This window comes from Tetrao urogallus, assembly GCF_951394365.1.
Source record: "Tetrao urogallus genome assembly, chromosome: 5".
Classification (NCBI taxonomy): domain Eukaryota; kingdom Metazoa; phylum Chordata; class Aves; order Galliformes; family Phasianidae; genus Tetrao; species Tetrao urogallus.
In genome coordinates this window covers 9,549,190-9,573,507 of record NC_136818.1, presented here as the reverse complement: position 1 = coordinate 9,573,507, position 24,318 = coordinate 9,549,190, and the positions used below count along the sequence as shown (strand labels likewise).

The 24,318-nt window shown below is 48.1% G+C and overlaps 1 protein-coding gene across 3 annotated transcripts in view; it reads left to right on the top strand.

Annotated features, from left to right (window-relative positions):
- Positions 1–4,732: 4,732 nt before the first annotated feature.
- The window catches only part of RNF220 (ring finger protein 220), a gene marked incomplete at its 5' end in the record, with an annotated part of 155,928 nt that continues 136,342 nt past the window's right edge, over positions 4,733–24,318 (top strand). For 2 of the 3 annotated variants that reach the window (XM_079536008.1, XM_079536007.1), the window contains one exon: positions 4,742–5,366. In XM_079536008.1, coding sequence (XP_079392134.1) covers positions 4,742–5,366 — 625 coding nt within the window. Of the gene's footprint in view, positions 5,367–24,318 lie in introns of all 3 variants that reach the window. The other variant, XM_079536010.1, reaches the window with a different exon arrangement.

The window sequence follows — 24,318 nt, the reverse complement described above, 5'->3', positions numbered from 1 at the left end:
AACTCCGCGGTCATCCCCGCGTTTGATGATCTGTGTGACCCGGGGCTTTGAGGAGGGGAAAAAGTGGTAGAAAAAGGAGCACGGAACGGGTAGGGCAGGGCGGGGGGCGGGGGGAGGGTGGGCGAGGGCAGCACGACCGAGCCGTGCCGAGTCGGGCTGTGCCGTGCCGCGCCGCGCCGACTCGGGCCGTGCCGTCCGTGCGGGGCTGTGCCGGGCTGAGCCGTGCCGGGTCGGGCCGTGCCGAGCGGAGCCGTGCCGTACCGGGTCGGGTCGGGCAGTGCCGTCCGTGCAGGGCTGTGCCGTACCGAGCCGTGCCGAACCGTGCCGAGCCACACCGTGCCGTGCCACCAAACACCTGTTTAATTTACCGCCGCCCACATCGGACCCGCGGGGCAATCTCTAGGCTGCAACGTGGGCATCGCCCCTTTTGATTTTATTTTATTTCCTTGTATTGAAAAACCTCTCCGAGGGGCAGCGAATACTGGAGCGGGAGGAGTGGGGCCGGCGGCGGAGTGGGGCCGCTCCGGGCTCCGCGCTCCCCCCGCGGGCGCCGGTGCCGTTCCGGCTGCGGGACGGGGGGGCCGCGCCGCGCACAGCCGTAGGTAGGTGGTTGGTTGCTTTTTTCCCCCCCTTTTCCCTCCTTTTATTCTTTTACAAAACCCCAGGCGCTTCCTCCCCGCAGTCCGCCGCAGGGTATCCCCTCTCCGCCCGGGGGCTTCTTTTTTTTTTTTTTTTTTCTTTCTTTTTGGTTTTCTTTCTTTCATTTCTTTCTTTCCTCCTTTCTTTTCTTTCCTCTTTCTTTTTTTTTTTTTTTTTTCCTCGAAGAACTTTGCAGCCAAACAAACCCCACGGAGGGGCAGAGGCCGCGCTGCCCTCCCAGCCGGTGCCTCCCGGGGCCGGGACCAGCGCTGCCCGCTCCGCTCCGCCCGGCCCCTCCGCTCCGCTCTTTCTATTTTTTATTTTATTTTATTTTATTTTGTTTTTCTTCCCCTCCTCCTCCCCCCAAACCGATATTCACAGCAGTGGACGTATCTCACGCGTTGGAAAAAATTAACTGTTTTTCTTTTGTATCTTAATCCAGTGATGAGAGCTCTCCTTTGTTGCCTTTCGAGCTCGCATTTGTTTTATTTATTATAAGGAAATCCAGTTCGGTTCAAATATATAATCCATTTGAGCACTTAAATCCCCAAACAGCTGGCATTATTTTGTTTTATAATCTTTGGCTTTTCTGCTCAGAGCATATTTCTAAATTCCTACTTGACATTTATGGGGAAAAAACTTTTTAATGTAAATGGATATTGCGATTTTTTTCTGGGTCTCTCCTCATTTAAATGCATCATCAATTTTCCCGTGTTTCCTTTTGTTTTTATCTTTCTTCCCACCCACCCACCCCCTTTCCCCCCTGTAACTTGTTAATTAATTTTTTTCCCCCTATGAAAACTTTGTTTCTGGAGGTAGAAAAATGTTAATTCGCCCCATTATTTGTATCTCTGACATTTGGAAATGGTTGAGAGACCACAAAAATGCAACCTGTTGTAGGAACCCAGGGCGGTGCGTTGTGTGTATTTTAATCGATAGCAGAGCAGTGATTTAGGAAGAGGAACTCCGAGTGGCATTTTAGAGTAAGCTTTGCAGAGGTGGTGGCTGTGTATGCGGCGTGCATGTGCCTGCATTTGTGCTCACCGAGGGGGTTATGCTTGCAAGCAGCTCTCCCTCCTCATTTCCTCACTCGCTGGGGTGATGCCTGCGAATTCCGGCTCTGAGCCTTCTACTTTTATCAGACTTAACTAATTCAGAGCGGTGTTACAATCTCCACGCACAGAGGAACCAAAACCGAGGCGGAGAGAACTGATTACAACTCGTTCCTTGCTGGGAGATTTTATTTTTATGGTTCAGAGCCATTCAATTTGTCTTGGTGGTGGAGTGTTATTAGCAACACACACAATTACACAGGTAATTTGTGTACACCCTAACCAGGGCGGCTTTAAAAACCCATAACTATGCAGATAGGTAACCATTAAAATTTTATATATTTATATATATGTGTGTGTTTTCATAACCTTGATACTTGGTGGGCAGTTCATGCGGCTCCATAGATTGATCTCCACCCCCTCCCTCCGCTCCTTGTTTAGTTAATTCAACAAAGACTTTTCGCAATCTGTTTGGAGTTTGTCTGATGCCGTGGAAAAGTAGCTGCTGATTTATTTGGTTGCTTTTCGATTTCTGTCTGCAGCCCGTCTTTTCTCCTCCTTTCAGCGGGGATGTCAGCTGTTATTACTTCCTATTGATCCCTTTGCAAAGTGAGAAGTGAACTAAAATTAATGTCAATTCCACTGCTCGGATCAATAGCCGGAGTTATTTTAATCTGGATTTGCGCGAGGTGCTAAATTAAAAAAAATCAGCATAGAGGCAGAAAAGCAGCAGTCCCTCCCTGTGCCCGCTGCCTGCCCGCCACCCCGCGCTGCAGCCGGCCCATCATCCCGCCATCCAGATTTTCTTAATTAAGGAGGTCGGTTAGTTTTCTTCTTTTGGGTTCTGTATTTAAACCGATGACATTTTGACATCGGGAGTGTATTAACGAGAGATTTTCATAATGACCGCTCCGCCGCGGTCTGATCTGCACACGTTGCTGGGAAAGGGGGGGGTAGGGGTTGGAGGGAGGCACTGGGGAGAGAAAACGAAAAAGGAAGTGGGGGCTGAAAAAAAAAAAACCAAGAAAGAAAAAGAAATTTGGCCGGTGAGATATGGTAACGTGTTGATTTATTCCTGGCGTAATGAAGTTTGCAAACGAATAAGCGGCCGCGGTGATTCACAGTATCCTACAGGAGTGTCAAGTGTTGCAGCCAGATTACTAATTTATGAAATACGTTTAACGTAGCGGGGTGGTGGCACAAGTGAAAATAGAAAAGGAGGCAGAGGTGGCTGCTTTGCTTTGTTGTTGTTTCTCTCTTTCTGACTTTCTTTTCTTTTTTTTTTTTCCTGGAAATCCATATTTTCCGTGATCGCTCGGTTTCACTTCCACTGTTTATTTCTGAGGGTGGTGGTTCCTTTGCAAGCGTCCCTTTAGATACAGCTCTGTGCATACACGTGTGCACCTACAGGGCCCTGTGAGCCTCCAGCTATGCCAAATTTCCCAGTGGAGGTGGTTTCCTGGCCACGAGCTTCCAGGAGCACTGCATGAAAAGGCAGAGCAGAGGGCTCAGCGCTGAACTGGGTGCACTGGCACCATTCTCCCTATGCTTTCTGTGGCAATGCCTGGGTGGGAAACTTATTTAAAATCTGGAAGAGAGCAGCTTCACTTGTGCAAGATCCATAATGCAGTCATTCAGCGCTGAAGTCCGAAGGGGTGCCAAGGAGAGACGATGCCCACTTGTTTTTGCCATCGATACCCATCGCTGGGCGCAGGATGAGGGAGAAGGAGCAGCATTGCCGTGCTGTGCTGAAGGCACGGCTGGCTCCGTGCGCTGTGTTAACCCAGGCTCCCTCATTCACACAGCACAAAAGGCACTCCATTAGGGAGACACTCTTTCAGTAAGTTTTATTTGAGATGTTTGACCCGCTGGATTTAAGAGGCACAATTTGTAACAGCTTTTTATTATTATATGATTTTTCTGGCCCTTTGAGCTGCGGCGGCCGGGATATTGTTTCAGAGTTATGGTCCTTGTGTTTCGAGCCGGGCTGTGGGGCCTGAATGGCAGGCAGCGGAAACTTGAAAGAAAGACACTAGATTGATTGGGGGAGAAAATAACAAAGCAAAAAGCCCAAGTGAACTCAGGGGGACGCAGAGAGGAGCAGCTCTTCCTGGGAGGCTCGACGAGATGCAAGTCAGAAATTTGGTTAACATTTTCCTCTAAATGTTAATGGCACATCCAGGGCAGTTTACAAATCTACTTAAGAGTGAGTGCATTAGGAACTAAAATTACTGATCCATTCTCTCTCGTCCCTGACCCGAAAGGCAGACGTTTGCGGAGATCAGATGGCAGAAGCACCCATTATGATTTTAAACATTGTCAGAGACGCCAGGCATTTTATTGGCGAAGTCTCTTCTTTTGCTAACAGGGAGAGTGCCTGTGCATGTTTGTGATGATGGATCACGCACATGCACCCATACAGACTCATTCATACACCCCATGGCCTGTAGGATCGCATTGTAGGATCCTACGGGTGCGAGTGTGACCTGCAGTGTATGCTGTCAGAGTGGGGGAAGACACACAGCTGCTGGGTATGGCAGTGGGTACGGCATTAACTCGGCTTCTGGTGACACGGGTAACGGTGCACAATAAGTACTGCCATATAGTTACACACACACACAAGCAAATGAGGGCTGTGTGTACGTGTGGGCATTCTGGAGTGGATGCAATTAGATGTACATGCCACTTTTCCCGTATCAAATTCCAATTATCATTTGGAGTTACCGTCCTAATTTCAAACCGAAGCTTGTTTATTAGCGGGTGATTAAATCTGCGTGCTGCTCTCCCTGCTTTGCCTTTCACCCGCCTGCGCTGGATGGCACCCTTAACCTGGAAGGCCAGAGCTGCTCCCGGCAGCGTGTGAAGTTCTCTATTGATTTCCTTGAGCGAGCGGAATGGTGGGACCCACACCTAACACGTAATCTTCTCTCTTCTGTTTCCTTGCAGCGTCTGGAGGGTGATGACGCTCCAGTAGGTTTTCCAGCCCTCGCTTTGCTTTCCCTCCAGGGAAGGTCGTTCCGCACACGATCCCGCTGAGGAAAGACACTCCGATGGACTTACACCGGGCCGCCTTCAAGATGGAGAACTCGCCCTACCTCCCCAACCCGCTGGCATCCCCGGCGCTGATGGTCCTCGCCTCCACCGCCGAAGCCAGCCGCGACGCCTCCATCCCGTGCCAACAGCCGAGGCCTTTCGGGGTCCCAGTCTCAGCAGACAAGGACGTGCACATCCCCTTTACCAATGGCTCCTACACTTTCGCCTCCATGTACCACCGGCAAGGCGGTGTGCCGGGCGCCTTCGCCAACCGTGACTTTCCTCCCTCTTTGCTTCACCTCCACCCCCAGTTTGCACCCCCCAACCTGGACTGTACCCCGATCAGCATGCTGAATCACAGCGGGGTCGGGGCCTTCCGCCCCTTCGCCTCCAGTGAGGACCGGGAGAGCTACCAGTCGGCCTTCACGCCGGCCAAGCGCCTGAAGAACTGCCATGACACCGACTCGCCCCACCTGCGCTTCTCGGATGCCGACGGGAAGGAGTACGAGTTTGGCACCCAGCTCCCCTCCAGCTCCCCTGGATCGCTCAAAGTTGACGAGACGGGGAAGAAGATCTTTGCGGTGTCGGGCCTCATTTCAGACCGGGAGACATCGTCCAGTCCTGAAGATCGAAGTGACAGATGTAAGTACCTCCGTTGGCTTGTTGGCATTCCTCTCGTTGTGCGCGGTTGAGATACCCAGCAGGTGGCTGTCCTTGTGCTGAAGGAGGGGACGAGCAGCCTTTGCTCCCTGCCGCCCCGCAGCATTGCCACGTTTCTTATAAATGGACAGTGACAGGTTGCAAGGGGAGGTGCTCTGGAAGGAAACCTGCCTTTCAGGCAATGCTGACCTGTTGTTATGTGCAAAAAAGTGTCTGAGCCCCAGAGGAGTGATATGGGTGTTATACATCAGTAGGTGTGAGCAAGGCTTCATCTGGAGACTTCCTCAGAGCTTGTAGGATATGCACCTCGAGCTTTGGGGTTTTTATCCCGATCTCTTCTTTACACATACTGTTCTTGTAGTAAATGCATCACCTCCAGGGTTTGTGCCTCAGGTGGGGACACTGAGCATATTCATGGTCACCAAGATCCCTCTTCAAAGCATAAACCCAAGTCTGTTCTTTCAGGTCAAAAAACTGCATCCCAAATAGGTTGTGTGTGTTTCCCACATTGGTGGCTTGGAAGGTGAAGCTCTATGGCTGTAGCTCCCCAGTCACCCCTCATCATTCCCTGCTAGCACAGGGACAATGTTCCAGGGATGGGCTCCAGGGCTTTGAGCAAGGCAGGTACCCCAAAAGAAGCACTGAGTTATGGTCAGTTTGCCTCTAAGAAGCAGTGAGTTTGCTGCTATGCGTACGCTCCTTTGTTCTGCTGAATTTTCTTCCTAGAAAACAATTCTTTTTTCTGTTGTTGTTATGATTACTATATTTTTTGTGATGAAACTCTGCTGCCCTGCTTCCCCCTCTCCCTTTCAGGCACGATTTTTCCTCTCCCCTTTATGATGCCGAGGAGGTAATAGAGACGTTGTGGCTCTGCCTCCCCTGTCGGCGCAGCTTCCCCAGCTTGTCTCCTTGCATTAGGCACCGCGCTAACTTACCGCCGCTAAAAGGCATCTGCCTAAACCCCGCGTACCTTTTCAATAAAAGTCATCATAAAATCAACCTGCCTTGTAAATCCATCGCTCTTTGCTTTTGAAATATGCCGCCAGTGTGTCTTTTATATTCGCGTTCGCAGGGTGATTCCTGCTGAAGGCAGAAGCTCTGTGTTCCGTGCATTATTCTGCATGGGGAAGGCAGGTGGGATCTCAACGGGGACGTTTTATGTCTGCTGCACGGCAGAGCAGAGCAAAGGCGACATCCCCAGCCTTCCACTGACATTAAAATTCTTGCGTAACTACTGGGGCAGTTTACACTAAACATGTCTGTTGGCTCTGTATCGTATTTCCATCACATATAGATGCTGCACCATGGAAACTCAGCTCCATTAGCACCACAGGTTTATCTGTCGCCCAATACGCGGGATGGGAGTGTTTGCTGTAGTGCCATTTACACGTGCGTGTGGTTGGCCTTGCTCTCTAAGTGTATACCCAGGGATTGTAGACTCCCTTTGTGAGGCCGTGAGGATCTGGGTGTGCCTGTGTGATGCGGCCGTGTGTCAGAGCAGGTAGGCGACTGTAAGCTTCTGTGCAAGATGCAATAGGGCTCCTACCAGAGATGGCAACTGTTGAACATTGTCTTCAACCAGCATCACCTTGCCATGTCCAGTGGGTGCTGTTCAGGTTTGCAAGCTCAAATTTTCGGTTGTATTTTTCAGATTCCTGAAAGCATTTGTGTTACATGGGTGGTGAGCTACTATAGTTGCACTGCAGAGTTTTCTGTAGCGCTGCATAGGAACATTTTTTGGATAGCTCATTAAAATGTTTATTTTACTTCATAGCCTAAACGGCGATTTTTAAAAAAATGAGTTTATTGCAGTGTTTTAATATTCCTGAAAAATAACTTCATGCTTGAGATACTTTGAAACACAACGAGAATCCAAAGCTAGGCATTTCCATCTTGGAATGATGAAGTGGGTCTCTTTAGTCCCGTGCATTGAGGGAGCAGAGCTTCATCCTGTTTTCACCCATATGCTGAATTCAGTGAAATGATTTGGGATTTGTCACAACCACTGACACCTGACCCTGTGTGATATACTTGTATTGAAGTGAGAACTCATGCAGCAGCACTGGACCAGAGCTCGTGTCCGTGGGATGCTCTGAGTGCACGGAGGTGAGGTGGTGTTCCTCATCATTCAGCAAACCAGCCTGAGGTTGGTCTGCTCAAACACAATGCTGTGAAATGCAGGCACTGAGGACACCCAAATGATGCACAAAAGCAGAGACTTCCCAGGGAGCAGCGGTCTCACTATGTGCTGGATGGGGCCCTTCTGCTGGGTGCTTCTGAGAAACGCGATGCCGTTTGTTGGAGTTTGGGGGCTTCTTGTAAAGCATGTGTTAAAGACACCGAGAGACGTATTTTATGGGTTTCCTTTAATAAACCCCCGACAGCCGAGATTCCTAGAAGGAGTGGAAATTAATGGTGTGTTTCTTTCTGCAAAAGATCTATAGCTCCTTTTAGAATCAGAAGAAAAAAAAAAAAAACACAAACAAAACACAATAAAAAGACCCTTTTTGCTCCTAATAAAACCCATCCCCATGGCCTTCTGCATGAAGCCACCACCATGTCACCTTCCCACGAGGTGATGGGCAGAAGCCTGCAGCCTTCCCGTTGCTTTCTCCCACTTGCTCTTCATCTTGCATTTGCCATGACCTGCTGGTGTGTCAAAGATTTGCAACCCCTCAGCCACAGCTTCCATCCCATCAGAACCTGCTCCTCCAGTCTCAGCTGCTACCGTTGGCTCTCATGCAGCTCCAGGAGGGGAGCTCTATGGTGGCATGCCTTGCTGGGACCTCAAATCCCAACCCCAAATCCCAACTCCAAATCCTGACCCACTGCAGCACGGGGATGGCATCGGCTGCTCCATAGGTTTTGACAGAAGGAGCTGCGAAGGGCAAAGTATGAGCATTATTAATACAGTACAGTTAGTAGAATATTATGAACTGTTATAAATCATTACTGCTAAACTACAGTTATTAAAGGAAATGACCAAAGTGCAATTTCTGAGCCAGGATCTCCGACAGTTAAAGCGTTATTTTATTATTTCACTTGCTAACTTGCAAAATTCAGGAGGCAGCAGCAGTTTCCTGGTTGGGCTGCGATGGTTGCACGAGGGATTGGGAGACACTGGAGGAGTGGGCATGCACAGCAGGAAGCAAGCACGGGATTTAGTCATTGCTTTTCTCTTTCTCTGATAGCCTATAGGTTTTGAAGGAAGGAGACATTCCCCTCATGCAGGTGCCCTGGGCCCACCAAGGCCACCAAGGTCTTTCTGGAGTTCCCATAGAAAACTCAAGCGTGAAGGTGCTTTGGAATTGTCAGCAGTTGTTATCTGTGTGGTATCATTTAGACAAGTCCCATTAAATGCTAGCAGCAGTTCCATTCTCTCCTCTTTGTTTGCCTTCCAAGGAGCAGAAAACAGACATAATTATATTTTACGTGAGACTCTAAGATTTCCTCTCATCTCCTCCTCTGCTTAATATCTGCAGCTATAAAATAAATTCCATTTGTGCATACATGGTGTTAGACAGAGGTAAATAACTGTCATTCGAAATCTGCCTAACCTTAATCTGTACTGGGAGCACTATAGAGCACCGTATCCATTTGTATAATATTAGGCTTTATTTTTATTATGGATTTCTAATGCAAATTCATAGCGGGGACAAAGTTGTTTTCTGCTAATGCTGCACTCCAAGGAAAGCGGCTGCTACGAGTGAATGGTGACAATCTCTATCCAACGGTTTGTGGTCCTCAATCACGTCAGTATACCTGGGGGGCATTTTTCATCCTTGCTCTTCAGGATTAAAAAGCAGATTTGAGGACTTTCGAGGACATTTTTTGGCTATGCAAAGCAACTGGGACCAACAGTTGGTGGGACTGGTGTGGCACTGGGTTACACACATGAAGCTTCCCTGGAAGCCAGCCTGGAGTCAGAGTGCTCTGATTGAACACTGACAGTGACATTTGGTGCAAATCTGTGGCTGTGATCTTGTTTTTTGTCTTTCCTTTGGAAAACATAGATGGTGGCAGTGATAAACCGAGCGTCCTTTGGCCACCAGCATTGCTTTCTCCTTCAGCCCCTTGATGGCATCTTGAATTGTAGCAGAAGAGAGGAGAAAGCAAAGCTGGTAACTTGGAGCTGAGGTCTACTTTCTCACCGCTATTTTAGGGAAGAATGTGTTTTGTACTTTTCCTTGTCAGTGCTGGGCTCGTGGTGCACAGCTGTTTGCAGCGGGAAAAGGAAGGCGCTGCGTGCCTCTGCATCCCTGTAAGAGGAAGAGCTGGAATCCGTGTCCTTGTTTCCCGCAGCAGCATGGATTCTGGGTAACTGGCTCCAGGCAGAGTGACACAGCCCAGGATTTTTTAATTCAGAAAACACAAGAGCTTTGATGCATTTTGCTGGCGCAGTGCTGCACACCCGCATGTGCCCTGTGCCCTTTTGCAGGGCCAAAAGTGCATCTCAGGTCTGCCACAGTGAGCCCACGTCGCTCTGTTGGGATTTTCAGGAAAAATCACTTTGCTTCTAATTAAGATAGTTTAAATTTTAGAAGTCTCAACCTTTTCATCTGATTTTGGTGTTGTTTCCCTATAGGAAGCAACTTGCAAAGCCATTTAGTATGTGCGACTGTCTGTCCTGTAGCATCCCTCACTATAAGGGAACATAGGATAGCAATCCCTCATCCCAGGCAGCCTGCTCTGACACTGGGAAGGCATACAGAAGGCTCTGCACCAAAACACAGCTCTGCCTTCTCCTCTGGCCTTGCTTCCAGTATGAGAAATATTATGGGGAGCTTCCCCCTAGGGCTTTAGGAGAGGCTCTGCAGAGTGCTGGAGTCCCAGTTCCTCCTCTGTGCTTAGGGCAGGGGCTCACTGAGCTGAATGCCATCCTGGTGTCTGGAAGTCTCTGCTGGGCTGGAGGGCATCTTGTCCCAGTGTCACTGTTGGCAATGTGGATGGCTTGGGAAAAGGTGGACAGCAGGTGAGCAGGGTGCAGCATCACTGCCTCAAGTGCCCTGCACAGAACCCACTTCCTTGTTGGGTTCTTGCACACCAGTTTCACTTCCCACTACCAACCATCGATTGGAGGTGAGCCTCCAGTACAGCCCTCAGCCAGGATGGCTGCTTTCCCCCTGAGCACTTCTCTTAAGGAAGCAGTTTGACCACTGCTCTCTTTTTTTTTTTCCGGCTTGAAGATGAAGGAGAAGTTGGGTCTGTAAAGGGCTGAGCACTGGGACCAGCATGAAGTGGGGAGCATGCTGGAAGTCTGGGGTGAGGCACAGCAGGACGCAAGCAGTCCGCACACTAGGAGTTAAACATCATCAAGCTCTGCAGAGGGAGTGTGAAATATAAAGGGTCTACAAGTTATTTCTGTCCTCATTTGGCCCAATACTGAAATAAGTGTGATGGCAGTTGGATCAGGACTGGAATATACTGGAAAAATGGAGAGTGAGAGCGTGCAGATCTCTGTCTCCATCAGCCAGAAGCACTGTTCCCACTGTCTCATTATGTTCCCTCTTAAAAATGAAAACGCCTTGACTGTGGAAAGAGAGGGAGATGGTGTCAGAGCAAGGCAGGGTGGGGAGAAGGGCTGTGAGCTGGTCTCACTTGGATGTGCCTGAGATGTTGTGCTGCCTGGGGAGCTGTGCAGGGCGCAGCCTGGATCAAGCCTTGGTTTATGCTGTATTTCAAGGAAGAAGGGGCCTTAAACTGGGGAAATGCTTCCTTTTGGGTCCTCTCTTCAGGAGCACCGCAGGGACACACCATCTTCCCAGGAGTGGGGGTGCCCTGTGGGGCTGGAGAAGGTCACTGCGTCAGTGAACACCATCGGGGCCGCTGTGTCCGGATGGAGCTGCACCTGGGCAAAGAGGCGAGGGAAGTCCCAGTGTGGTGCGATGGGCTCTGCAGGCGGGGAGGGCAGGAGGGGGCTGTTAGAAGGCACTTGCAGGCGTCACTGTGTACTCAGGTGGCTCAGTGATGTTCGGGTGGTCCCAGAGCCACACTGTTTGCAGCTGAGGAAATGTGCTGCAAGCTGTTCATATGCAGATTGTTTTACTTCTGTTGCTTGATGTTGGGATATGGAACGCAAAGGGCACAGCCGTGCCTCCTTCTCCGTGCCCCACGGAGAAGGAAAAGGGAAGGGCTGTCTGGGCACTTCAGCTTGGGCTCTATTGACCTTGGACAACAGAGCCATTCCTCATGGACAACGTGAATGCAAGGGTTGCCACGTTCCTGTGCACTGGAGGTGGTGGCATTCCCATCTCAGAGGTGCTCAGAGCTGCCTGCGTTGCTGCACCAGCACTGGAGGGATGCAGTCCTGTTCAATAAACACATCCCTGGCATTTGTTATGAATAAACTTTTGCCAGACATATAGATGTCTTTCTCATGAAATTTGGGTGAACAGCTGAAAACAGTGGCTAGGAGCAGCAGAGAAAGAAACGGGGAAAATTTGGAGTAAGGTAGATAAAAGTGAGAGATAAAAGAAATAATGCAGGGAAGGATGAGTAATCGACATTCTTGGAGTCGAAGCACAGGCTCTGGCTTCCTTCCTGAGCAGTAAAATAAAATTAAAATAAAAAAAAAAAAGTCTTTAGAACAACAAAACTCTGGACGCGCTGGTTTCCTTCCTGACGGGCCCAGCCTCGTGGTGTTTCGATGAGTCCTCATTGGCAACTAGGGCTGATCTAAAGGCCAAAGGCAGAGAGATTGGGGGGGAAGGGAGAAGGGTTTAACTCTTAGAGCCCTGCTGCCAGAGATTTGCAGTGTGTGGGTCCTGGAGCATGAGCAGTGCTGCTGCCATTGGGCTGGTATCAGCTGGCACATCAGCCCAGTGGGCAGTGGGGATGTGTGAGAGGCAGGTCGGGTGCTTTGGGCAACTCGTGTTTTGCTGTGAGCTCTCTGAGGCTCGCCGCTCTCTGCAGGGTTCCCCTCTCTGAAAGGTCGAAGCTACTTCTTAATTCCCAGCAGCTGACAAAATATTTATTTTCAGGTACTTAAAATATTATAATTTGAAGTGGAGTCCAGGGCCCTGGCTGGAGCTGAGCTTTTGTACTAACAGCCCCAGCGAAATGACTTTTTCCTCCTACGACTTGCCAACAAACGCTCGGAAAATAATTGTGGGACAGTCATCCCTTTAGTGAGCAGATCAAGAAGATTTGAGACTTGCCAGAGCCTTTCAAAGGGCAGGCCAAAGGTTCAAGTTGCTGCCAGTTCTATTTGTCTTAGCCTTTATACTTACTTTTGTGTCATTAATTTCATCAAATGCCTGAGGGTAAAAGGCACCCAGCGGGCTGTTGCTTGTGCCGAGTTCTTTGGGTGTGCTTGGACACCTCTTGGGAAATAAGCCCGGCTTTTTGTGCAGAGCGAGATTAAAGCCAGTGCACACTCAGGAGACCCTCACTTACCCCGAACCAAAGTTGTTTCCTTTCTAAGGCCCTTTCAGAGCAGGTTGTGCAGAAAGAAGTATATATGAACAATGCTCTGCACCTACAGGACCTATAGGGATCTTCAGAAATAAAGCATTGGAATAAGATTTTGTCGAACCACTGAAATGAGGGCTGAGCAAGGAGAGGTGAGCAGAGCATCTCGGGGCTGTTGGCCTGACTTCCCATCGCTGTCTGCATCCCAACAGCTGCTTTCCGACCCTTCCTGCCCCAGCGCAGCCAGCCGAGCACGTTAATTTCTCAGCAGAAGTGTTGTAATCATTAGGCAGCTCGTCGGAGGGATCAGCAGCACTTAACCAGATGTGAAAGACGAAGCTCAGGGTCCCCGTTCCCTCACTGGGTTGCAGCCAGCTGCCTCACTGTGCCTGCTTTGGTGCCTGGAGGGGCTGCAGGAGGTGCCCAAGGCCAGACTGGATGGGGCCCTGGGCAGCCTGATCTGGTGGGGGACAGGGGTTGGAATGGATGGGTGTTAAGGTCCCTTCAACCCAACCCATTCAGCAATTCTGTGACCTTGGGCTGAGTCATCCTGACAATTCTTATATATAGTAAACTTTTATATGCACACACTTGCAAAGCGTGTTACGCTCAAAAAAATCCATATACAAGTTATAAGTTTATGGTTACAGAGAGAAAAAATCAGCGAGACCGAGGGAGCAGACGAGATTTAAAAGTGATACTGTGTTATGCTGAAAATCCCAATGCATCTTTGTGTGTGTGTGTGTTTGTAAATGGTAAATTCTTCTCTGAGTCCTGGGCTTGTTTCTTAATGTGCATCACGTAGCAGAATAGCAGTGTGGACACAGTTGCAAATACGGTATGTGTTTTATTGTGAGCATTACGCTGCATAGCAGAGCGCGGGCGCTGAATACCGCAGCCGGTTATATACAGCTGTAAATGGAGCTACCTGCTGTTCTGCATACAGCAAGCTGCCTATTTATGAGTAAATACCAGCCTAGGTGAAATAACAACAAAACAGGAAGCTGCATTAAAGACTTCAATGTTTAGAACCAGTTTGCTCGAAGCTCCCGGGACTGCGCTGCAGGGAACAGCCCTGCATTTTTTGGCATTAAGTCTTTTCCATCTGATTTTTCTCATTCTGAGAGTTTAAGAGCCTTTGCTTAACTCTGCTGCTCATCAGAGCGTAGGGTAATTCAGATGTGTTTGCAGGCAGGGTGAGAGCGGGGCTTTGGCTGAGGGAAATGCACACGGACTCCTGCCTCGGTGCAGCTTTGGGGTAATGTGTGGGGACACGAGTGCAATCCCCGCGGTGCCACAACAGGAGCTACAGGCACCGGGGCAGAGCGAGAGCTCCAAAATGAGCGATGCCTTCTGAAATACCGGCGTGTTTAACCTAGAGGGAGCTCTCCTACATGAAGAATGCGGCTTTGCCCGAACAGTTTTCACCATGCACACCCTTAGCGAGCTGCTCCGAGCACACCCGGGTACCACACTGACGTGGAGGGACCCACAGGCCACTGCTGCTCTACTGGTAGAAACTCATGGAGATTTCTCCTGGTGATAACATTTCGTCTCTTTTTCCTGCTCCCCGTGACACAGATGAGGCAGAGCTGTGATGTTTTGAGGGTTAGGTGAGCTGGTGTTTCCTTTCCTGGAGGCTAGATGATGCTCAAGGTGACCAGGGTGGATGATGTGACCATACAAGTTCTTCAGCCCTCGTGGGTCCTGTTCCCAGAAGACACAAGAGTGCAGAGTGAGGATTGGCAGTGTTCGAGGTGCTGGAAAAGGGGGCTTGAGAGAGATAAAGCTTGGAGAGATCATGGAATCATAATTGAGTAGGAAGAGACCTTTAAAGGCTGTCTAGTCCAACTCCAGTGAACAGGGACATCTAAATCCCTATCAGGTGCTTAAAGCCCCATTCAGTCTGACCTTGAATGTCTGCAGAGGCAGAGCATTCACCACCTCTCTGAGCAACCTGTTCCAGCATCTCACCATTTTATTGTAAAAAAAACTTCCTTATATCCAATCTAAATCTCTCCTCTTTCAGTTTGGAACCATTTCCCCTTGTCCTATGTCAAGGATGGGTGCTTTTCTGTGTGTTGCTTTTTGATGAATTTGGGGAAGGAAAGGACATGCGTGAGCTGAATGAAAAAGATAGTTGGAAAGAACTAAAGCACATTCTTCATCTGATTCTTAAAGAAAGTTAAAGAAAAGCTTTGCACTAACTTTGTGCATGGCTTCAGTTTGTAGTATGTTCTTCATTTTTCCATACAGAGCCAGAAGTGGCATGGGTTTAGTGGGCATAATGATGATGGGTTGCTGGTTGGACTCAGTGATCTTAATGGTCTTTTTAAATCTCAATTGTTCTATGATTCTAAGTGGGAAGCAGAAGCGACTTAGACCCAAACCCCTTATTTGATTAAAAAAAAAAGAAAGGAACTGGGATTGGAATAAACACATTCCCTGGGGACTTGCGCTTCTCTCCATGTTTTGGATGATGCCCATTCCACCTCTCCATCTTGCTGCCTTTGCTGTGTGTAACACTATAATGTGATGGAAAGTACAGCAATAATAGCAGGGTAGCAAAATCTCTGGCTTTGTAAATATAGATGGGCTCAAATGCAGCAGCCACAGACAGAACAGACAGAACAGACAGAACAGACAGAACAGACAGAACAGACAGAACAGACAGAACAGACAGAACAGACAGAACAGACAGAACAGACAGAACAGACAGAACAGACAGAACAGACAGAACAGACAGAACAGACAGAACAGACAGAACAGACAGAACAGACTTTGGAAGGCCTCACATAGGCAGGGATCTCCAGTAAAGTACCATTGCCTCCACTGCCAATGCTTAAATGAGGTCTGGGAAGGAAGGGGTGGACCCTGGCTCCAACCCTCCCAGTCACTCAGGTACATTGCATGCACCTGGGCTCCCCTGATTTGGCCCTGCCTTTCCACCAGGTGCTCAATCACAATTTCAGGCCATGATTTGGCATTTCTACTGCACTGTTCTAATCGAGACATCATACCTGATCTCCTTGTCCATTCATGTGCTGACCTCCAGTATTGCTTCTCAATAGTAGAGTAGCACAGAAGACTTTGCAAATCCTGCATCCTGCTAGATGCCCAAATCACGTACTTAGAAATGATGCCAGTGCTGGTTTGACATGTGTCCTGTGACCATGGATGGTCACAGCCATTGACTGAAGGCGACAATGCATGGCATGAGGGCATGGGTGTGAGCACAACCCTGCTGCCCAGGTGTGCTGCAGCTTAGAGTGCTGCTCCTCCACCATTGTATCCACGTCCTGCTTTCCTGAGATGGGTTGTAACTTATGTGAGCATCCTCTTCCTCACTCCCATTCCCTCAGTGTTAGTGCTGTGGGTGTACCAGAAAGGCTGATCTGTGTTAAAGGAATTTGTCCAATGGCAGACCTCTGAAGGAGCCTGTAACAGGCAATTAAGGCATAAAAAATATTTCCATCGAGTGAGCCCTAAATAAATGCTTGTCACCGCTGATCAGAGTTGGTTTATTTCCATGTGTGTTTTCCTTCTTTCTTTTTTTGTATAACTTACAGCCCTGTAAATGCTCAGCAGCTGTTAATATGATTCTGTCGATACGTTTACCATGGTGATTTGGCTATATTTGGCGAGCGTGTGAAGAAATCACTCACCGGTGAGAAGGAGGAAAGACAAGCTGTCGATAGCGAGGGAGAAATGCTAATAACCCGGTGACAAATCATTCCTGGGAATCTCGAAGGGTTAAAAAAAAGGGGCCGCGAGGAGTGAAGGTGACTCATTGGGAGCTGCAGACACCAGCTGTCATCTCCAGCTCCTCCTGCGCTTCATCACTTCACTTTTCTAAAGAAATATTTTGTTCTAATTCAAACAGACCCAGGCTTGTTTGTTTTTTATGAATTATTTACTGGGGAGGAGAACCTCTCGAGGTATCCATCTTCGCTCAGGAATAAGTGGACATTCAGTGCTTTAAAGTGCTCCATCCCCTCCATGATGAGTCTTTTTCATTCAACACCTACTTCCATGCAGAATAAAGGCCAGAAGGCCAACTCCAGCGTTGGGTGTGCAACGGAGGAGCCCAGTAGACATTGGCCTCATCCAACTGATCTCGTGCCATGGGACTGAGACATCCCAGGGAACACTTGTGCCATGGAGACATGAGGGTTCCCTGAGCTGCTTCTTGGCGTGTTCCTGCAGCTCAGTGTGCCCAGATGTGCTCCTTGCACGCCAATAGCTCTTCCAGTGGCTACAGGAGCTCGTCTGATATTTTGCAGTCCCAAAAGATCTGATCCAGCAGCCGTGGAAGTAAATAAATGGAAGAATGTGTGCTACTTGGACTGGGTATCCGATTAGCCCCTAAATGTTAGTTGATCTGCTTTGGGGTTATGACAGACAAATATTGCCCCAAGGTTACTGCTACAGGAATAATCGATCTACCTGTCTCAGCCACATCCAGGCTGCCTGTCATCACTGCAATAACCAGTTACACGTTACATCCTGGGAACATCGTGCCTGACCAGACAAGTTGCCTTTTCTTTCTGTGGTCTGAGGCCAGACAGTACCATTTTCAGCATATTTAAGATCATTTCTACTTGACACTGATCTGCTCCACAGGATATTGCTACTTGACTGCAATGTCCTCATTACAACTACTTAGGTTTAATTCATAATTTTTATTTATTTCTTTATTTTTATGGAATAAATAACGCGGCCTGCCAATAAATGGCTTGGTCCTCCAAACAATTTAGACAGACAAAGTGCCTTGAGTGTGATTTAGCTTGAGTGGTGTAAGTCGCACGCTTCTACAAGCTTCAAAATGACAGGAGAGATAATCCCATCAGGCAGTCTGTAAAACAGAACAAGTCTGGAGAGTGGTTTTCTTGTATACAATTACACTTAGAGACACAGAATTAGATGGAAGGGGATTCGGGACCTTGGGAGGCTGAGGAAGGCTGGGTCCTATATGCAGATAATACAGTGGCACAAAGCACAGCAACTTAGGCACACTTCTTCCCTTCATTCTTCTGCAAAATCTCCTGACTCGGTGTTGATTTTCTTGAGATGGTGTTTATTTAAATCAAGATAATAATCTTCCAAATATACCCTAAAATTATACGGCCTTATAAATCCTGTCATAATATATTCAGTAAAACTGTCAGGTGATCATTCTTAATGTAAGATGAGACCTTTTCATTTCCATCCAGTCAGTTAGCACTAAATTAACTCCTTGGAACAGGCTCAGAGTCATTCATTTGAGTAAATACCCCGGTTATTTATTGAATATACAGAACTGCTGTCTGTGCTGGGGCTGGGAGCAAGGGCTCCTCTTCCCATCCCAGCTTTGGTGCTGGTCAGCAGGCAGCTTGGAGCCAGTTCCCTAACTTGTATGCATGGAGCTAGAACAGGATTCTGCTATGGGATTGCTGGATGATAACTCAGCATGCATGAAAACTTCAGTGACACCCATAAAAACAGAATCATTTGAGTTGGAAGTGACCCTCAAAGGCCAGCTCTGCAGTGAACAGGGACATCCACAGCTCTGTTGCCTGCTCAGAGCCTGGTCCAGCTTAATCTTGGATGTTTCTGGGGATGGGGCAACCAGCACCTCTCCGGGCAACCTGTGTCAGTGCTTTATTACACATGTTTTCCTCTGAAGTTTGGTGCAGCCATCAGTTGGCTCACAATGATTCATTCCAACCATAGGCAGGGCTGCAAGCACCATTCCTAACCGACTGCTTCAGCAGTGACCCAAGAGTGGGGATTGCTCAAGAGCTCATGGACATTCAGACCTAATATCCTGTATGGAGCGCCATATTCAGCTTACCCAACAGGAGAGCCAAATAAAAATAAATGAATTAATGAATCAAATCCTGATGGTCCGGATCCAGGCCATAAGGAGACACACTCATCCTGCACTTCTGGGAGATCAAATTCACTGCACAGATCAAAGAAAGAAGAGGAAAAGCTCTTCAAAAGTCAGGAAACAAAATCACCTTCACCTTCCTTTAAAGGAGGAAAGTTACTGGACTGCAGCCTGAAAGACCCAGAGCAGCAAGCATTAAAAGGAAGCGCTCAGTCGGACAGGGCTCTGTCAAAGGTGAGGTGCAAAGTGTTGGCAGTTCCACGTGGGAGTCTGGAGCTCAGAGCACAGCTCCCAGAGAGCCATCCCTTACTCTACCATAGGAGCTCTGTGTCCCCATCCTCTAGAAAAAAACTAAGAAGAATCATAGAATCGTTTGAGTTGAATGGGATCCTTAAAGGTCATCTAGTCCAACTCCCCTGCAATAAGCAGGGACACCTACAGCTCCATCAGGTGCTTCATCCATCCTGATCTTGAATGGTCAACTGGAAGAAGAGAGAATGCAGCTCCCCACCTAGAAGAAAGAGAAAGAAGTGACACGGGGTGTGTAGGAACACGGGGTCACTCGCACAGGGCACACAAAGCCAACTGTGCATGGGGACCCAGGTGGCAGCAGGACACCAGGTTTAGACAGAGTGCTCAGCTCTGTCTTTGCAGTCCAGTTGACCTGGGGCTGTTTTCGTGCCTAACAGGGATTTTGTGTAGTTTGTTTTGTTTTAGTCTGACACTGTTTAGTGTTTAAAGGTTACCTGGGTTAGGAATTTTACTGTTGTATTGATTGGCTGGTTTCTTCTGTCGTGTCACTGGAGATGAGAAGGAATTGAGAAAAATGCTCCCGATTCACTCACCAAACATAAGAACTCCACAGACTTTTTCCTTCTCTGCTCTTCCTCCCTCTGCTGCCAGGTGCTGTGTGGGGACCAGTGCTGCAGACACCTGGTGACTCCAGAGCTTGCGGCACAGGCTCTGCCACTCACCTCTCGCCCCATCAGCAGAGCTCTGGAAAGCACAAATTCTGCTGAGATTACGTTATAATTTAAGGCAGTGAACATGTGCTCTGCTGGCAGCTGTAAAGATTCATATCATAAAGTTTTACAGTGGAACGGTTTCTGTAAAAGCATCGTTAGAAAGGGGGAATCGTGCCCTTAATTCTTACAATGTTTGGGGCTGCCTGGCTTGATTTGGTTTTAGCGGTGCTTGGTGTGACCCTGTGCTGCCATTTAAAACCTGTCCTTCCTTCCTTCCTTGAGGCTCTGATGCTTCAGTGCCTGGGGAAGAACTAGAGATGCTGAAGAGCTTTTGTTTCCTCCTGGTGACTGGTGAGGTTAGGGATCCTACAGGAGTTAACAGAACCCATCATATCATGATGTCTGTGGTATCTAATTGGGGTTGCATGGACCTCAGCTCTGCATGGTGGTGGGTTCTTTCGGTTTTTTTGGCTTTCAGGGTGAAAGATGTCTATGTGTGTGCCCTTCTGGTGTCATAGAATATAATCATAGAGTCATGGAATCATTAAGGTTGGAAAAGACCACTCAGTTCATCCATTCACCCCAAACCACCCCACTATGCCACAAAGCTGGATTGGTTTCATTCTTTCAGAACACGACACCAAGTTCTGTCCCATAATAACAGTTGTGTCCAAAAGGAAACATCACCACAAGTTGCTATGGATTCCAGCACCATGCGCCTCCATTAACACAATGGCATTGCTCAGGGTTTGTGTGGGAACCCTTCACCAACCTGAGTTTGGGCTGATACAGCCAGTGAGAATCTGCAGCTGCTGCACGAAAGGGGAATGAATTAAACATAATATGAATAATACAGTCAATACAGCAGCCATGAGTTGTTTATTTTTATGTTAAATTCAATGCATTTTTGTCGCCCTCATATTTTGAGTGATCAATAGGGAAAAGATTTTCATATTAACAATACTCAGCTGTATTGTGGAAGCGGGGGGAAGCGGGAGGTTTTGGCAGCTGGGCCGACGTGCAAGGTTTTTGTCATCTCTATGGGACGTGCAGCGAGCAGTTTGAGATTATGACTAAGCATCACAGGTATATGCATTTGCCGAAAGATCAGCAGTGAAATCGTTTCCAGTATTCCCATTCCGATGGTTATCTCCAGCCCTAGCAGTTAGCACCCCACTGGGGAACGGGGCTGCAGCAGAGCTCTGTGCGCTGGTGTTTGCGGCGTTGCAGGAGGAATGCACCGCAAGAACTCCTGGTTCATCTTTCAGTTTTATTTATAAACCAAGCACGGTGCAAACTTAGTGCAAACAAAGAGCCACAGTGCAGAAGGCATGGCATTGTGGGCTTTGATCTGAGATGGAGGGCTGTGTTCTATTGAGCTTTTCAGCTGCGTGGTTGAAACCAAGAGAGGAATTCAGAAAAGGGGGAATGTTCCATCTCCAAGTGAGGCTCTGTGAGATATTGACAATGAGCTTGAGTAGGGTACAGGGAAATCCTTTCAGTATCTAGAGATGGGCTGAAAGAAAGAAGTGGTCAGATTCTTCAGCACTGCTGTGACAGGACAAGGGGAAATGGTTTCAAATCAAGAGAGATTTAGATTCAGTATAAAGAAAAAGTTTTTTACAATAAAGTGGTGAGACAATGGAACAGGTTGACCCATTCCTTGAGACATTCAAGGTCAGTCTGGACAGGGGTCAGAGCACCTGGTGGAGCTGGAGGTGTTTCTGCTCATTGCGGGGGAGTTGGATCAGACCCTTAGGGGTCCCTTCCAATTCAAATGATTCTGTGGTTCTATGCAATAGGACCCTCTTGGCCTTCGTCTGCAAATGGAGGGACAGACCAGGGTTCTACCAGTGCTCTGGTAAAGGGCACTCCATGTGTTGTGACGCGTGCTGCAAGCAATTTTTAGCTCTGCCTGGCCAAATTGCTTTGGAGCCCTATGGTTGGGTTTTGACTGGGACACAATGGCCAAGTCTTGTGATGCCAAACCTCGCCCTCGGTGGGTGCGTAGATGAGCAGGATAGTTCAGCACTGCTGAACTTTGCATATGCATTGGTCCAGGTCTGCAGGGCTCAGCACCAGGCAGCCCCAGCCCTGCTGGCTCGGAGGAGCAGATCGATAGCAGAGGCGGGTGATAGATGAGGAGAGTTAGGGATGGATAATCTGCTGAATTTACATGACCCAGGGTGGTCCGGGAAGGCTGTGAGACTTTCAATAGGAGACAGAAGTTGCCTTAGTTTCCAGCTGCTGACTGCATTTTAAAAACATTGCGGGGTCTGTTTGGGTGGGTGGAGGAAGCTGCCAATTGTGAGCAGAAAATGAAAAGAGGCATGTTTGCTGCCGCGCTCCTGAGGAGGCTGGGGGCTGCCCCCCCATGTGCAGTGCTCCGGCTTCCCTTTGCTCATGCGTTGGGAAATGCTGGTAGGACTGGTAGTGCTTTGCATAGATGGGTGTTGTGCAGAGATGTGGGCTTGCTCCGTAGGAAGCATAGGGTCTCAATCCAAAAATCTCTTCATTTTCAGCGCTGAAGTTAGCAGGGATGTTGTGAAAGCATGCACTAGCAGGTAATAAGGAAAGGCAAAAAGCTGCACTTTTAAATTAAAAATAAACAAATAAATAAATAAAACATTTTCCAGTCCCACTGATACAGGAGAGTGGAATTTTAGAGCTTAATCCTGTAAAACATTGCTAAATGCCTTCTGCCAACAGAGCAGAGCATATGCCAGCAACAAGACTCTGTGAGGAAACTTCCCCTGAATTGAGGCCACCCTCTGACTGTTTACAGTGGTGTCTTCCCTTTGTCTTTTGTCGTTTGATCTCTCCCAGAAGCATCTGGTCTGGTTTTGCTGGAGACACCATGCTGGGCGTGTTGAGCAGAAAGGCTTTTCTGCCCCATGCAATGCCCCAGGGCTCACTGAGGTGCCCCAGACTGCTCTGCCGGACAGGGCACTGTATTGAAGCAGAGATGCTTTGGAACTGTTTGCAGGTGCCCAGCCACTGACCTTCCTACAGTTAAAATAGTCGCCATCCAATGTGTGCAAGCAAAGCAGGCAGTATGATCCCATTGCTACTGTCATTACTGCCACAAGCTGATCCTGCCCCACAAGCTTGGTGTTTCCTTGTTATCAACAGTTCAGGGCAGCAGTGGAGATGCCCACTTGTGCACTGACATATCCGTGTGCAAGCACAGCATGCATGTCACCCATAAAGACGTCAGCAGACAGATATCTGGGCACACGTCGCTAGGCTGGGCTCTTTGTACACTGGTGTTTATTGAATGGGCTTAACACAGGGCAAAGTTCCCTTTGCTTTCTACTTCCCGATGTTTCCGGGAGCAAAATGCCCTGCTGGAGCCTCACTGGAATGGCCAGGTGGATAACTTAAGGAAAAAACCCCAATCTTGCAGCACTGCTCCAGTTAAGGAATTAGCTCCTCTCCCTCTCTCGCTGTCAGTTTGGTGGCACCCTCCATGCTCTGCGTTTTAATTCCAGTCTCTAATCTCAGCCGCTCCTGTGATAAATTAATTGTAATGATAGAGGCCCCAGTTACGAGGTCTGCACCGTTTGCTTGTAATCTGAGCGACAGGTTTAGGGCCTGCTTTATTTAAGATGCAAGGGTAATTACATGGGAGTTAGCATATGCAGGCAGGGAGATATGATTCATTCTCCCAGCGACGGCCATGACACAGCTGTTTGTCGGATAAAATAGAGGAACCGTGTTGTTACAAAATGTTCCCCTTATTATACCTCATTAAAAACAAGGCTGCGATAAGTCAGACCTGGCAATGAATAAAATGTATTGCCCCCTGTAAAAGCTGATAGGAGAGGAAGAGGGGCTTCCAAGCAGCCTCGGGTCATTTATTTATTTTCTGTTCGCTTTCACTCTCTGTGTTCTTTCTTTTCCTTCATATTCCTGCCTGGAAAAAAAAAAAGAAAAAAAAAAAGAAAAAAAAAGAAAAGAAAGAACATTCCTTTCTTTCTTTCTTTCTTTCTTTCTTTCTTTCTTTCTTTCTTTCTTTCTTTCTTTCTTTCTTTCTTTCTTTCTTTCTTTCTTTCTTTCTTTCTTTCTTTCTTTCTTTCTTTCTTTCTTTCTTTCTTTCTTTCTTTCTTTCTTTCTTTCTCTCTTTCTCTCTTTCTCTCTTTCTCTCTTTCTCTCTTTCTCTCTTTCTCTCTTTCTCTCTTTCTTCCTTTCTTTTTTTTTCCTTTCTCTTTTTCTTTGAACCTGCCCCAGCCCTCCCCTCCTGGGAGCAATAGCAGATAAGGCAGCGAGCGGCCAATGGCAATTAGCGGAGAACAAAAGCGGAGATTCGTTCCCATCGGCCCAACGCTGCCTCTTCACCTTGCCCCAGTGCAACAGGCTGGAGGATGGCAAAGAGGGCGTTAAAAAAGATAAATTCAGCCAAAATTCCACGTATGTCAGACGCTGTGGGTTGCAGGCGTTTCTCCTGGTTTATTTAATATTTTGACTTCAGTTTTAGTTTTTCTTTTAGAGTAATTTCGAATTGGCGTCAACAGCGATCACTGCCGGTGCTCTGCGGGGCTCTGCTTTGGGCAAAGTCACTGACTTCAGCAGAACTGCAGCCCGGCAGCTGTGGCCTTTTGGAGCTGTTTGTATGGGCTGCATTAAACCAAATGACGTGTGTCTTGTTTTCTCTCCCAATTTTTTTTTGTTGAAATCTGATCAATAC